This window comes from Vulpes lagopus, chromosome 15, assembly GCF_018345385.1.
Source record: "Vulpes lagopus strain Blue_001 chromosome 15, ASM1834538v1, whole genome shotgun sequence".
Taxonomy (NCBI): Eukaryota; Metazoa; Chordata; class Mammalia; order Carnivora; family Canidae; genus Vulpes; species Vulpes lagopus.
The window spans coordinates 14,543,540-14,558,090 of record NC_054838.1 but is presented as its reverse complement, the minus strand read 5'-3'; the positions used below and the strand labels follow the sequence as shown (position 1 = coordinate 14,558,090).

Below are 14,551 nucleotides of genomic sequence, written 5' to 3'. Positions count from 1 at the left end.
CTCCCCTAAAACTCCTAGTTCAATGGTTCTTTAAAATCTTGTTTAAAAGGAAGCTGCCCAGGTTCCTACCTGCAGATATTCAGATTCAGTGGGTCTAGCGTGGAGCCAAGTATCTGCATTTCATGGAAGCGCCCTAATTGCTTCCATGCAGGAGGGCCACATCTCGCACTTTGGGGAATCACAGAAAAGGAGCTTCTAAGAGGGCCTGTCTGGATAAGTGTGTTATAAAATGCACACCTAAATAATTAAATGAGTCAATCAACTGTGTTGAGTTTTAAGGCATAAACCAGTTAGAGCTGGGGGTGTGGAGTGTAGACTGCCCCATATTATTCTGATTTAGAAAAATCGGTATTTTTCCTTTTTTTTTTTCTGGCAATAATTTGACAACTGGATGGTCCAGTTGACCTCTGGAGAATACTGCTAGTTTGTAACAATTAAATGGTATCATTAGCACCATATGGTAAAATAACCCTTATTCCTTTTGTAGCAAGTCATGCACTAAGATCTCCAAAAGTGCTCCCTTAAAATAAATATAAATAAAACATAAGCCGAAAGGAAGGGAGCCAGGCTTGCTTGATGCTGCTCAAAATGACTGGATCAAATCATTGCTACCCACCCTGTTGTTCCTATTGTGGTAAAAATGTGTGCATGTGTGTCCTATAAACACCAGGGATGGAAAATTGCTTATGAATTTTAGCCATTTTTAATAAGTTCTACTCCACAAAGAGAAAAGGCAGAGGAGGAGCAATAAGGCTTTAAGCAGTCTTCTAGGTCTGTAGGGAAAATTCTCCAGCAGCTGTTGGAAAGGATAGTGGTGGTCAGCAGGAGGTATCTGCCCTGGAGGCCTGCTTGCCCCTGCTGCAGACCCCGCCCTGTGCCTGAGGGAGGAACAGGCCTAAGCTGGGGGGTGGGAGATGAGGAGGCTGTGCCCCCAGCCATCTGCACAGGCTCCCCCTCAAACCCATGGACTTGAGATGACAGCAGACCTTTGGGACAGGGAACCCTCCAGCTGGAACAGGTTCGCATCGTCTCCAGGTGCAATAGGGGAAGGAGGAGAGTTGAGGATCTAAGGAACTGGATGATCTTGTCCCAAGGAAGAGAAGCCCCCAGAAGAGGCTGCCACCTGCACCCCACAGCCTGGCTGATGAGAGCTGATGCCCACTTCTAAGCACTGGCACGGTGTGGATTCCAGGCCTTCCTACCGAAAGAGACGGCTGGGCCTTGGCTTCAGACCTCCCCTACCCCATTTTCCCACACCCACGTGACTCCTAGGGCCTTCTTTCCTTCCACGCCCCCTAGTCCCACCTGTATGTCATTCAGGTGTGCGTGTGGTGCCCCATTCTTCATCCTGGGTATGAAGGAACCACCACAGGGACACGGAGCCTGAGGCCATATCTGAGGGCCCGGTGTGGAAATGCGGTGCAGTAGCATCTCTCACACCCTAAATGGCAGAGACCACCTTCTTTTGCATGTGATGTTCATCTTGCTCAGCTAATTCTCAAGACCCACTGGGTGGAGGGTGTTCAGTCCACAGTTGCAGAATCCTGGTTCCTGAAGGGTTTGGGAGGCTCTGTGGGGGGATGGGGAAGTAGAACTTTCTGCAGCTTCTAGGCTTCAATGAGAGCAGCTCAGGTTTATCTACTACATATATGGGACATTGATGTCAGACCTGCTTTGAAGAATTGCTCTGCTAAAAACGAGCAAACGGGTGTGCCCGAATGCGTGTGTGTGTATGTGTGTGCACACACATTACATTAATTATGGATGAGTTAGAATGATGGCTCATAATTTGAAGGATTTCCTGCGTGATGGCAGTACCTGTCCCAAGCAGAGTCTCAATACATATTCAATGAATGAGCGAATGAAAAACTGGAGGTGTGCGTCGTAGGGACCTGAAGATGCAGTCTGGGAAAGGAGGGGGCTTGGTCAATTTTTTTTTTTAAAGACTTTTATTTATTTTTTCATGACACACTCAGAGAGAGAGGCAGACACAGGCAGAGGGAGAAGCAGGCTCCACGTAGAGAGCCCGACGTGGGACTCAATCAGGGGTCTCCAGGATCAGGCCCTGGGCCAAAGGTGGCGCTAAACTGCTGAGCCACCCGGGCTGCCCTGGTCAATTATTATTATTAGTCTATAAACTGCCAGAGAAGAAAACCCCATGTCTATTCTGTAAGTTTAACAGACTCTTCCTCCCTCCCCATCTCCCCTGCCCCTTTCTTTTTTCCACCCCAGCTCTGCAACGGGCCAGTAGCTTCCAGTCTCCAATTCCCAGCAAATACCAGAGCTGGAGGAGAACATTCCAGTCAAGTGAGTCACGAGCTCTCTGGGAGTGGGCAGGGAGGGGCGTGGGCAGTGTCCTCTGGTCAATTCTCAGGGGCAGCTGTTCTCATTCCATGCATGTCCTCTCTGACCTGGCCCCCTGGATGTGAGGGGCAAGGAAAGAGGAAGCATTTTCCAAGGATTTGGGACCTTTCTCTCTCCTTCAGCTCCCCAGTCTGGAATCACCACAGTTGCACCCGGAAGGGGCCTTAGCAATCACTGGCTCCAAGCTTTTTGAGACACACAGAGGAGGAAACTGAGACCCAGAGCCTCTATGTGTTTTCATTCTGTGCACTGGGGTTGGCCTGGGGGCATCAGCCCAACGACCTCCTGCAATCACAGGCAAAGCCAAGAAGGAAGCTGCACCCACTCCCACTCATCACCCATCCCTACAGCGGACGCCAAGGCATCCGGCCCCCACGAGGGGGCGCAGGAACCACGCACACAGATGCACAGCATCCCGGGCGGACCACATTCTCATTCTACAGGGCAGGCGTCCCCTCCCGGGCCCTGAGAGAGGGGCAGGGACTCCCAAGTCTACATTCTGCCTCCCCCGGCCCCTGCGCTCTCTGGGCTTTGTTCTGGGAGAGGTGAACCCAGGAAAGCCTTGGGTTAGACAAGAGTTTCTAAAAAGAGCCATTGTTGAAGTTGGAACAGAGCGCTAGTTAGCTGGTTCCTTCCCTCTGAGTCAACACCGACTCCTGGCCCGTGAGTCATTCTCCCAGCAACCCTCAGACTTGGGGCTCCCCCTTCCTTGGGTGAGGCTGGGGTAATGGGTGCCTCTGGGGCTGGACCACAGATGGACACCGGCAGGCCACTTCACCTGGGGCACCCTGCAACGACTCTGGAATCATCTTGCAGTCCCAGCCAGTGAAGGCGATGAGAAAAGGGAATTAATGTTTACTGAAGGCCTGGGTCACTTTATTTCTCCATCCCCCAGCCCCTCCCCAGATCACAGGAATTCTGCTTCTACGAGATGGGGAGCCCATTTGGGTACAAATTCCACCAGGGCTTCCAGCTGACTTCATTGAGCGCCACTAGTGCAAGGGGCTTCCCTCAAGAAGTTCCGAGGCTGGGGTGCAAGCAGCGAGTCTGATGGGTGGGGGGCTCCTAGCAGGTTAGGGGATGCTGGAGGGGGGCAGCAGAGACAGAGACAGAGGACTGCTAACTGGGCAGCAGGGTTTCGGGATGGACCTGAAGACCTTGGCGAGTGTGGTTATCCCAGCTGTTGGTCCTCAAGTCTATATAAAAGCCGGTTTGAGGGAAGGCCTTAAGTTGGGGTCACTTCTATGGACCTGGCCCAGAGGAGGCGTCCAGTCATTGCTTGCTGAGTGAATGAGTAAATAAGTGAACAAATGAACACATGAACCAAGTGCAGCAACAAATGGAGCCCCTGGGGTCAGCCTGTGCAGGCTGCTGCCCCTAGAGGGTGCTCTGAGACTTTGGGAGATTTGAGCATCGCCTAAACTCCCAATTCTGGGAAGCTGCACCCTGGAATCCCAGTCACAAAAATCCTCACAGCCATCTTTTTGGACATCTTCATTTTGCCCAAGAGGAAACCCCTGGTGGGCAACACTGGTCCTGTTGTAGGGGACAGAACCCAGGGCACTATCCCCTCTGTTACTTCTCTGCTCGGTCAAGGCCGGTTCTGGCCCCCGTGCCAGGTGGGAAGACAGGGGGAGCTGCGTGAGTGCCCTCATCACCCTCCCCCGCTGACCAGAGTCACCACGGTGACCTCTAGAACCAAGAGGAAAGGTCACCGCCAGAGGCCAGAGAAGAGGCAGCTGAGCCAAAGGAGGCTGGGGGGCTGTAACCTGGGCCGCTCTGCTCATCAGGCCCTTTGCATGCCGGGACCAGGACCGAGGCCCCTGCAGAGGGCACGGCAGCCCGGCTGGACCATGCCAGGCGCTCAAGGAAGACAAGAGAGAACCTGCAGAGGAGGATCTGAGTTGATGAATGAGGAATCCCTGGGCCTGCAAGTTAGAGAAATCCTGGCCAGGGGAGCCGTCTGCAGCCCCCTCTGGAACAGGTCAACAGTTCAGCAGTGTCTTTATGGGCCACAACTTGTGTGCGTGGGAGGAAGAGCGGGGTTAGAGCTAATGTTTAGCTGGCATGCAGCATTGACTTTGCATTCTCCACCGGGCACCCCTTTTATTCCATTTTATTCCTTTAGCCGCCCCGTGAAGCAAAGCTAGACATCCCAGTTTTCACGTGTGGAAAGTGCCAGGCCGCTGGGCGGGAAGGACGTGGGGTACCGGGTTCCCCTTTGCCATCCTCTGAGGGAACCCAAAGACATCGGCCACCTCAGGCGGGTGAGATCTTGTCACCTGTCGCTTAGCTCTGGTCTTCCCCTCCTGGGGCAGCTTGACTGGCAGGCGTCCCGTCAAGCTTTGCCCGGGTTGTCCTCAAGTCAGTGCATGAGGAACATGTGTGCAGAGAGGCCTCACTGGTGGCGGCGGCAGGGGTGGGGGTTCGGGGGGCAGGGATTAGGGAAAGGAGAGAGGGAGAGCCCCTGGGTCATGCCCTTGTGAACCCCAAGGCTTTCCTGTCAGGTGTGGTTCCCAAGGTGTCCCTGGCTCTGTGTCAGAAGGTTCTGGAGAGCTCTCGGGAGAACAAAGGAGTCTGTTGAGCGGAGGGGACTCTGAGAGGAGCCGAGGAGCTTGCTTCAGGAGGTAGCAGAGGGAAGAGAATGAGGGGGCAAGGAAGAGGGGGAGGAGGAATCTGGCAGGAATTTGGCAAGCCGAGGACAGGAAGCAAGGCAACAACTGACTCACAGCATTTGCCTTTTTAGGCTCGAACCATCTAATTGTGGGCTGCAGTGGGGCTTTGGGTGACAGGCCGGCCAGCCGCCTCCCCCGCAGCGGCTCCTGGCAGCCCGGGGCCTTCTCCCAGCAGCTCCTCCCTGCCACCCTGGGATCTCTGCCCCGGAGTCCTCTTTTCCCCCAGAAGCATTCTGGAGGGCGTCGCTTTGGCAGCCTGCTGAACGTGTGCGTGTGGTGGCCGTGTTTTCAGAGCCTGGGACTGGCATACGTGCTCTGACACACTTGCATGTGTGTACCAGGAAAGCAGGACAGAACCCTGAGGACCCCCCACCTGTGCATGCAAATGGGTCTTGAAGGAACTCTTTTTTAGGGGCATGGGTTTGGCCTGGCCTGTATGGGTTCCAGAGGAGGAGCGCCTCTCACCCAAAGCTTTAGGGGAAACTGAGGCCAGGGGATTGGATTGAGTTAGGAAGTGAGGTAATAACGTCTGAAGGCCACACCTTGGAGGGCAATCGGGATGGGTCAGCTGAGCGGCCGCCAGCAGGGAGCCTGACGGGAGTGGGTAGAGGGACATTGGTCCTGGGAGGTGACTGGGGGAGAGCCTCGTTTGCTGGGAGGGCTCGCAGGAGAACGAGCTGGGCCGACGGGTCAGACACCAAGTGGACAGCCCAGAAACAGAGTGTGGCCGCGCTGGGATGGCCACTGCAGAAGCAAAGCTCTTGAGATTTTAGATTTAAGGTTGCTGAGAAGGTGCGCGGGCACACGCGTGTGTGCACTCCTGAGAGGGAGCTTGACCTCACGGGCTACAACTGCCACAGTTCTGTGGTTACCAGACGAATCGGCTCCGGCTCCCAGATTCAGAACTAGGCCCGTTCTCAGGGCCCCAGCCACACAGCCCTTCCTCGCGGGCTCTGCGCGCACACACGCTGCATCTCGCTTGCTCCCTGACCAACAGGAGCTTGGCACGAACCCGCTCCATATGCTTCCAATGATTTGATGCTCATTATAACCTCCCCGGCCAGTGTTCTTTTAAGATCTCAAACTAACCATCTGAGAGCCCCTCGGCGCCCATGTGAGAGGGAGGAGCCCGAGTCATTGGCGGTGACTGGCTACCCTGCCCACGCCCACAGCTAACAGTCCAGGGTCTCGGGGAAGTCCAGGCCTCAGGTGGTTTATTGACTAAGTGACTTAACACAGCCCAGACCCCAACCACAATGGCTTTAGGGGAAACTTCGTTCATTTCCAAGAGACACCCTGGAGACTCCCTGTTTCATCTCATGGGAACATCCTCCCAAAGTGGGAAGGGCAGTGGTTCTTTAGACCTCTCATCCTAGGACCTCCGTCCCCCCACGGGAGGCCGCCACTCCTGCACCTGTTTCTCCTAAAGTCAAACTCTGGGCACCAGGGCCTCTGAGTCAGTCTCCAACCCCATCCTCCCTCTGACTCTATTTATCGAGTTGGAGCTTCCCTTTACGCCTCTTTTCATACAATATAAGGTGATAACAGCGCTGTAATGGAGAGTATGTTCTTTCCTTGGTAGATTCGACGCCAGTGAACAACGAAAGAACTCTGTCACCTTCAAAGGAACCTTCAGAGGCCCCTCTTTCTTCTTCCTCACTGTTTTCCCCCTCATCTTCCCCGCCATCTTTTTCTTCAGCCACTCTCCCGGGGAACTCTCTGGATGGCTTCTCCCTACCTCAGGTAAATGCACTTTGGGACCCTGTGCAGCTGTGAGGAAGGTGATCTGCTCCTGCTCCACCCAGTCCCACACTTAACTCTGGAGCTTTAGCTCTTCTTAGGTCACCCAGGTGCAAAGCCAGGACCACGAGATGCTATGTCAAGAGCCCACCCAGGCCTTCTTCACTTGTCCCTCTCATGAAAGCTCTTCCGTGCTGTTCCTTCTCAGCCAGGCCTGGGGCACAGCCGTCGGTCAGCAGACTTTGTGGGGCACAGACTCTGGGCAGGACTCTGGCATGCAGACATGCTAGGATGCATGCTCTGTCCTTGAGGGCCTGACAGAGGACCTCGGGTTGCCCACAGCTGAGGGAAGCAGACGCAGGCTGAGGCTGCCTTTGGTAGCAGTCGAGGCTCTTGGAAGCACATCCCCCTTGAACAGGAAATGGCATCACTGAAACACTCAGGTTTGGACTTTACCCTTCAGTATGAGTTTACCAAGCCTCTGTTACCTTGGTCCAGGCTCTGGGAAGTAGGGTGCACAAGAACAAAAAAAGCTACGTGCTCTTTCTCCTGCCCTATGACCTGCCCCTCAGGCACAGAGCTCTTGGCAGGGCACTGCCCTTCTAGAATTTCCCTATGTTCTTCCTTTGCCAAGGGCCAAGTTCCTGCATGCTACAAATGGCTACTTTCTCAGTGGTGCAAGGCATGAGTCAGGTTGAGATGGGTCATTGGAAAGTCCTAAAGGCATCCTTCTGGCCACCAAGCTCCAGCCCAGGAGGGTAACTGTCTCTCCTAATAATCTCCAAGGAAGAAGCCTTGGTCTCTTGGTTGTTGGAGGAACATACCTATGGGTGGAATGTACCCCTTAGCAGGGGCCATGGCTAAGCCATGGGGCATCTGTCCTCCTCTACACATCTGGCCACTCACAGGGGCCAGGCCAGTGTGCCTGGCTGGCCCAGGAGCTTGTCCATGCCTTCGCCTTCCATTCTGGCTTCCTGCCCACCTAATCCAGCACCCAGCAAAGCCTTCATTCAGAGCTGATACAGGGACTCCAGGCAGATCCCAGCAGGTCCCAGGGCATCCACTTAGAAGGCAGAGCAGCCCTTTGAAATCATCCTAGCCAGAATTCTTTTAGACTTTGGGTACCGGAGATCTGAAGAGAGGAAGGGAGGGGGGCCATGGGCTGAGATCTGCCTCCCCATATAAATAAATGCTGGGAATTCCTAAATATCCATTCATTTTGCCCATCCTCTCTAGGAGACGGCTGACCACCTGCCCTCACGGGTCTCAAGAGGTCACTCCGGCCTTTCCACTCCAATCTTCCTGAGGCGCGCCAGAGCCAAAGGGGTCCCCAAGGACATGCCTCTGTATCTGCCTCACAACCAAGTGCTGGGGCGGGCAGAGTACTGCGTGGTGAGGCCTGGTGAAGATGGCCCCACCAGCCCCCAGCCCCCCAGCCCTGCCGAGATGGCTTCTGATGGGTGTCCGGAAGCAGAGGCCCCTCTTGGGGACACTAGAAGCCTCCACAAAGACCCACACCCCCTTGGAGGGCAGGACAGGTGCTTGCCAGACCAAGAGCTACCTTCCAGGGCTGAAGAGGACTCAGGAGAAAAGAACATGGGACCCAGAGAGGGAGCAGAGGATGGGTCAGAGCTGACAGAGGGGAAGAAGCTGGGCTTGAGGAAGTTAGTCCTCACTCCGGAGCAGAAGACAAAGCTGCTGGACTGGGACAACTCCATCCCCGAGAGTGTGAGCCCGGAAGCCAGGGCACCAAATGCAGAGAAGAGCGCTGACAAGGGTAGAGGAGGCCACGTGCTGAAACTGATGAGGCCCTTGCTGCCTCCCCAGACAGCCAGAGAGACCCCGCCAGCCCTGGGAAAGGCTCAGGAGAAGATGGGGATCCCAGCCGAACGGGCTCCACCCAAGTCCCCACTTCGGCTCATAGCGAATGCCATCCGGAGGTCCCTGGAGCCCCTCCTCCCCACCTCGGAAGGTGGGAGGAAGGCCTATGCCAGGCCGGAAAGCAAGGCCTTGCCCGCCAGCCAGCCCAGCCAGCCGCATGCTTGCACTCGCTCACTCAGCCTTCGCAAAACCAGCTCCAATAAAGACTGCAGCCAGCAGTCCCCAGGGAAGGACTCGGCGAGCAGGGCCTCGGCCTTCTTCTCCCTGGGCTCCTCACCTGCCAAGGCTGCCCAGCCCTCATACCCTAGCCCTCCTGACCCCGTCCACCGCACCCACAGCTTGCCCACCCGGCCGTCCAAGGTGTTTCCTGCACTCATGTCCCCGCCCTGCCACAAGATAGATGATGTGCCCGCGCTCCTTGAGAAAGTGAGTTTGCAAGAGACCTTTCCAGATGCTTCTAGGGTTCCGAGGAAAAGAATCTCGCTCTTTTCCTCCCTCAAACTCAAAGACAAATCTTGTGAGAGTTCCCTCCAAGAATCCAAACAAAGAAAGGACCTCCAGGACCTCTTCAGCGCCCCCAGGGGGCAAGGGGAGCCCCTGGACAATGCCCTGGCACAGCCTCGCCATAGCACCTGCCTGGGACAGAGGGTCCCTCCTCCTTCTCCAGACAAAGATGCAAGTAAGTGGCTCTTTGCTAACCAAAGTCTGCAGTTCATGCTGGGCAGTTAGTCATTCTTACTCACAACAGGCATCTTTCACTTTCTCCTTCTTCCCAAATTAGATTCTGACCAAAGTAGGAAAAGTTGAATTTGAAAAATTAAGAAAAAAAGTCGAGATTATGCTATAGAGAGTTTTGAAAAAGACAAAGAATCAACCATGATCTCACCACTTTCCCACTCATTATCCGTGTATGGTAACTTTTACTAAACTTTACCCCCAAAATTGTATTTTTTAAAATCAGTATACCACAGCTATTATGACAATTAGCGCATAGTTTACATAAATGCAATTTGATGGCAGTAGACTATTATATCTAGTGGATACATTATTTCATTAAGTAAATATTTTTTATTTAGAAAACAACTGTTGTATTGATGTATAGATATATATGTGTATATAAATTATGCATATGAATATATTTTATATATGATATTGAATGAACATTTTTATGCATATAGGTATTTCTTTCCTTTGAATTATTTTTTTAAAGATAGGTTCTAAGAAATGAGCTTATTGGATTAAAGATGCGAATATTTTTAAGATTCTTAATTTGCACTAACAAATTGTTTCTTAACAATATACAGATAAAGGATACATGGGAGTTTTCTGTGTTATTTCTTACAGCTGCATGTTATAAATTTGAGTTAAGTGTAGAGAAAGGTACCAGTTTATATTCCACCACTAATGTATGAAATATCTTTTTCACCATACTGTCACCTGTTAGCACCGTATTTATTGTTAAATATTGCTATTTTACTAGTCAAAAAATGATTCCTCTTTTAAGCTTGTGTTTTATTTACTGTTTAAACACACTTATATATTTGGTTACCACTGGAAACTTAGGCTTTTTTATATTTAAATATGATTGTAATTTTTAAATATTATTGGATTAATTAATATAAAAAAGAATTGGAATAATTCAACAACACAGAAATATCTTTAAAAAAAATAGTAATGTCTATTCTCTGCCCTCTCTCCTCTTTGCCAAAGTTTTAATATATATACTTAGAGACAGTTTAGTTAAAGACTCACATGATTTATTTTGCTGTTGATACTCATTTTATGGCTTTAAACAAACTGTGGTTCTCCTATCCTTATTTTTTTGGTAAATATTGTATTTATTTATTTGAGACAGTGTGCACGCGCAGGGGGAGGGGCAGAGGAAGACAATCTCAAGCAGATTCCCCGCTGAGCGTGGAGCCCAATGATGCAATGTGGAGGCTGGATCCCAGAATCCTGAGATCATGACCTGAGCCAAAGTCAGACATTTACCCCACTGAGCCACCCAGCTGCCCCTCCTATCTCTGTTCTTGAGCAACTTTATTTTTATTTATTTTGTTAGCTTTTTTCTTCTTTACCTTTTACTTTAGACCATTAGTTTTCAAGTAAAAAATTCTTTTCCTTCTTTGGTGCCTTCATCAGAAAGCTACATAGGTTTAACAAGAGACTTTTTTTTCAGTCAAGCTCAGGATAAGCACAGACATGCTCAGAGTTTAAGTACACCCTTTAAACCACATTGTAAACTTTAATCTGTTGTGCATTCTTTGATAGACAATACATTCATGTGGTTTAAGATAAAAGGGTACAGAATGCACAAAATAAATAGTCTTATGTCCCTTCCCTGTCCCTGAGCCATCCAGGTCATATCGCTGATGACAGATGTGATCATCAGCTTCTTAGGCATTCTCGCAGACAGAAGTCATACATATAAGAGCAAATGTACGTATTATATCATTTCTCTCTCTCTCTCTCCCTCTCTCTCTCTCTCTTTTCATTAAGGTAGTTTGCTAGCAAATTCTACACACTTCTTATTATACTTTTCATTTTTTTTGGACATCATTGCATATTAGCACATAAAGAGCTTTATGTTTTATAGCTGCACAGTATTCTGTTGTGTGGATGTGGATTTGGGTAGCCAGTCCCCTATGATGGAAAGCTCATTTCAGATCTTTTGCTATTGCAAACAATGTTACAATAACGAACCGAGAACTTAGGCCATTTGGCATGTGTGGACGTACTAGAAGTGGAAATGCTGGAACAAAGATCTATGAATCAGAAATTTTGATAGATCCTGACAAATCATCCTCTGTCAAAGTGGTGCTGGTTCAGCCAAATATGAAGACAGTGTTTCCACACTTGCACTAACCATTGTGTTACCCACCTTTTGTTGTTGTTAATCTTTACCAATCTGACAGGTGCTTGAGTATTTTTTCATATGTTAAGTCATCCATATTTCCTTTTCTGTCAGCCATTACTTTTTTCTTTCATCCTGTTTTCTGTGGAAATCTTGGTATTTTTCTTAATGATATGAAGGGACTCTATTAAAAGGGAAATTTAGCTCATTTCTGTGATAGGAATGACAAATATTTTTTTCCAGCTCTGGCTTGTGTTTAACTTTGCTTATGATGGGTTTTGTCCTATAAAATTTTTATTTGTATTTAGTAATTATAAGCAATTTTTCATTTTATGGCTCCTTAGGCTTAGGAACTCTATCATAGTTCAGAAAGAGCTTCTTCCAAGTATATAAAAGCGTTTCTTATAGTTTCTCTTAGTCTTATTTGTTTGTTTTAAACTTTTTTACGTTGAAATATTTGTATCAAGAAACTATCCAAAGTAAAATGTGAAGTATGGATCCAGTCCCATTTTTGTTTTTGTTTTAAGCTGTCTCCTTGGTTATTCTAAAATAATTTAATGACTAATGCATCTTCTCCACTCTTATGAGATGACATCTTTGTCATGTATCAAATTCCTGCACTTGGACTGATTTCCATACCACCCATAATATTCTGTTGAGTTGTCTGTTATATATCAGTATTACACTGTTTTAATTATTTTACTCTATATATTTATATACCTTTCTAAATGTATGTATGTACCATCAGGTAGGAAGGGCATTCCGTGATTGCTCCTCGTTTTAAAAAACTCCCTGGCTCTTTTTGCTTTTTTTGGTATTCTATATGAATTTAGCATTCGCTTGTCTATGTACCAAAAAAATCCTATGACTGCGTTTACGGGATTCAGTTTACAAACTAACTTAGCAAGAATCTACGACCCTGTGATATGAATTGCCTTCCCATTTGCTGTCTTTTTTGTGCACCTCCCCCTGCCAGAATGTTTTAAACTTTACATCTTACAGGTCTTGTGTATTTATTAAGTTTATTGCAATGTATTAGTTTTTATTGCTATTGTAAATAAAATCTTTTGCTCCATCTTCCTACTGTTGTTTGTGTACTGAAATTTATTGATTTCTGTATAGTATTTTTGTACTCATCCATTTTGCTGGATTCTCCTTGTTTGTAAAAGCTTTCCAATGTCTTCTCCAGGGCCCTCCCCAAATATGCAATCATAATGTCTATAAATAATGATAATTTTACCTCCTGTTTAAAAGATGTATACCTCTAATTTATTTTGTTACCTCAGTTTGTTTGGTTTCTAGAATTTCCAGAACAATATTAAATAAAAGTAGTAAGAATGGTTTCCATATGAAATGCCTAGCCTTAATGAGAATGCATCTCATTAAAGAGAATGTTTTCCCATTTAAGCATAATACTGGCTTCTGGGTTGACCAAGATAAATTTAAATCCTCTAAGGAAATTGCCATCAAATCCTATTTTATTGAAAGTATTTTAAATCATGAATGGATGTTGAATTTTATCAAATGTCACTTCAGTAGTCTTTGAGATGATTGTATGATTTTTTCTCATATGATTGAATAATACCATGAATTACATAATAAATTCACTGATATTGAACCATCCTTAAATGGCTGAAATGAATACCATTTGGACATGATGTCTTATTATTTTAATATGCTTTACTGTTCTGTTTGCTAATATGTTTTTTAAGACTTTATTTATTTGAGAGAGAGAGAGAGAGAAAGTGCTTGGGAAGGGAAGAAGCAGAGGGGAAGGGATAGGGACAAGCAGACTCTGTGCTGAGCACAGAGCCAATGGAGGGCTTGATCCCAGGACCCCAAGATCACGATCTGAGCCAAAACCAAGAATAGGATGCCGAACCAACTGAGCCACCAAGCCCCCCCCCCATTTGCTAATATTTTATTTAAGACTTTTATATCAAATTCATTTGTAAGATTGGCCTTTAGTTCATTTATATCACATATATGTGATTTTTGTACATGCTAATTACATTAAGTGGGAGAAATGTGTGTTCCTGATATATTTATCATGGAGAACCGTTACATTTATATCTAGTAGGAAATAGTATGACTTCCTTGGCTTGGAACACAATGAAAAGGTAGAGAATGGAACTAGGTTAAGACCAGCTCTGGAAATTGTGTCTGGGCCCATTTCACAGAACTTTGTGTTTCTCTCAGGTGTTCTTAGGTCAGTATCCTAAGAATGGAAAGATTTTACCTACCCTATTAGATTAGGCCCATTAGTTTCCTTTTATTTCCTGTCCCTGACCAGCCTATCCACCAATCACAAATACACACAGAAACACACACACACACACACACACACACACACACACACTGAAATTGCTCTCTCTACATTTAACTTGTAGGTATGCTCCTATGCAACAGAGAGAGAAAACAGTATTCTAATTGAAAATGAGAAACTTTCAAAACATATTTGAATGGAAATACCTTGAACTTATGATCACTTGAATAAATTTGCTGAAATTTAATTTTTCTTATTTTCACAATAGAACTTTCTGGGTAAATTAATAGTACATATAAATTTCTCTGGGTCTTTAAATTTCTTAGGGGCATAAACTGATTTCAAGCACTTACCAGTGCCGATTTTATACAAACAATTTTAATGCAAATTATTCCAGTCTATAATTAAACAAGGCACCTTGAGAACCTCTTTTTTATTTTTGCATAAAATCTTTATTGCAGTGTAAGATATAGACAGTATAATACACAAATATTAAGTACACAAGTGCTGAATTTTTACAATGTGTATATTTGTATAAATACCTCTGAGATCAAGGGCAGCCCAGGTAGCTCAGCGGTTTAGCACCACCTTCAGCCTAGGGTGTGATCCTGGAGACCTGGGATGGAGTCCCACGTCGGGCTCCCTGCATGGAGCCTGCTTCTCCCTCTGCCTGTGTCTCTGCCTCTCTCTCTCTCTCTCTCTGTGTGTGTGTGTGTGTGTGTCTCCTGAATAAGTAAATAAAGCTTTTAAAAAAATACCTCTGAGATCAAA

At 47.6% G+C, this 14,551-nt stretch overlaps 1 protein-coding gene across 12 annotated transcripts in view; it reads left to right on the top strand.

Moving 5' to 3' along the window:
* LOC121476354 (F-actin-monooxygenase MICAL2) overlaps positions 1-14,551 on the top strand; it is a 225,678-nt gene that overhangs the window by 157,606 nt on the left and 53,521 nt on the right. For all 12 annotated transcript variants that reach the window (XM_041730300.1, XM_041730298.1, XM_041730308.1 and 9 more), the window contains 3 exons: positions 2,233-2,307; positions 6,622-6,782; positions 8,016-9,339. In XM_041730300.1, the coding sequence (XP_041586234.1) occupies positions 2,233-2,307; positions 6,622-6,782; positions 8,016-9,339 (1,560 nt within the window). The remainder of the gene's footprint in view (positions 1-2,232; positions 2,308-6,621; positions 6,783-8,015; positions 9,340-14,551) is intronic.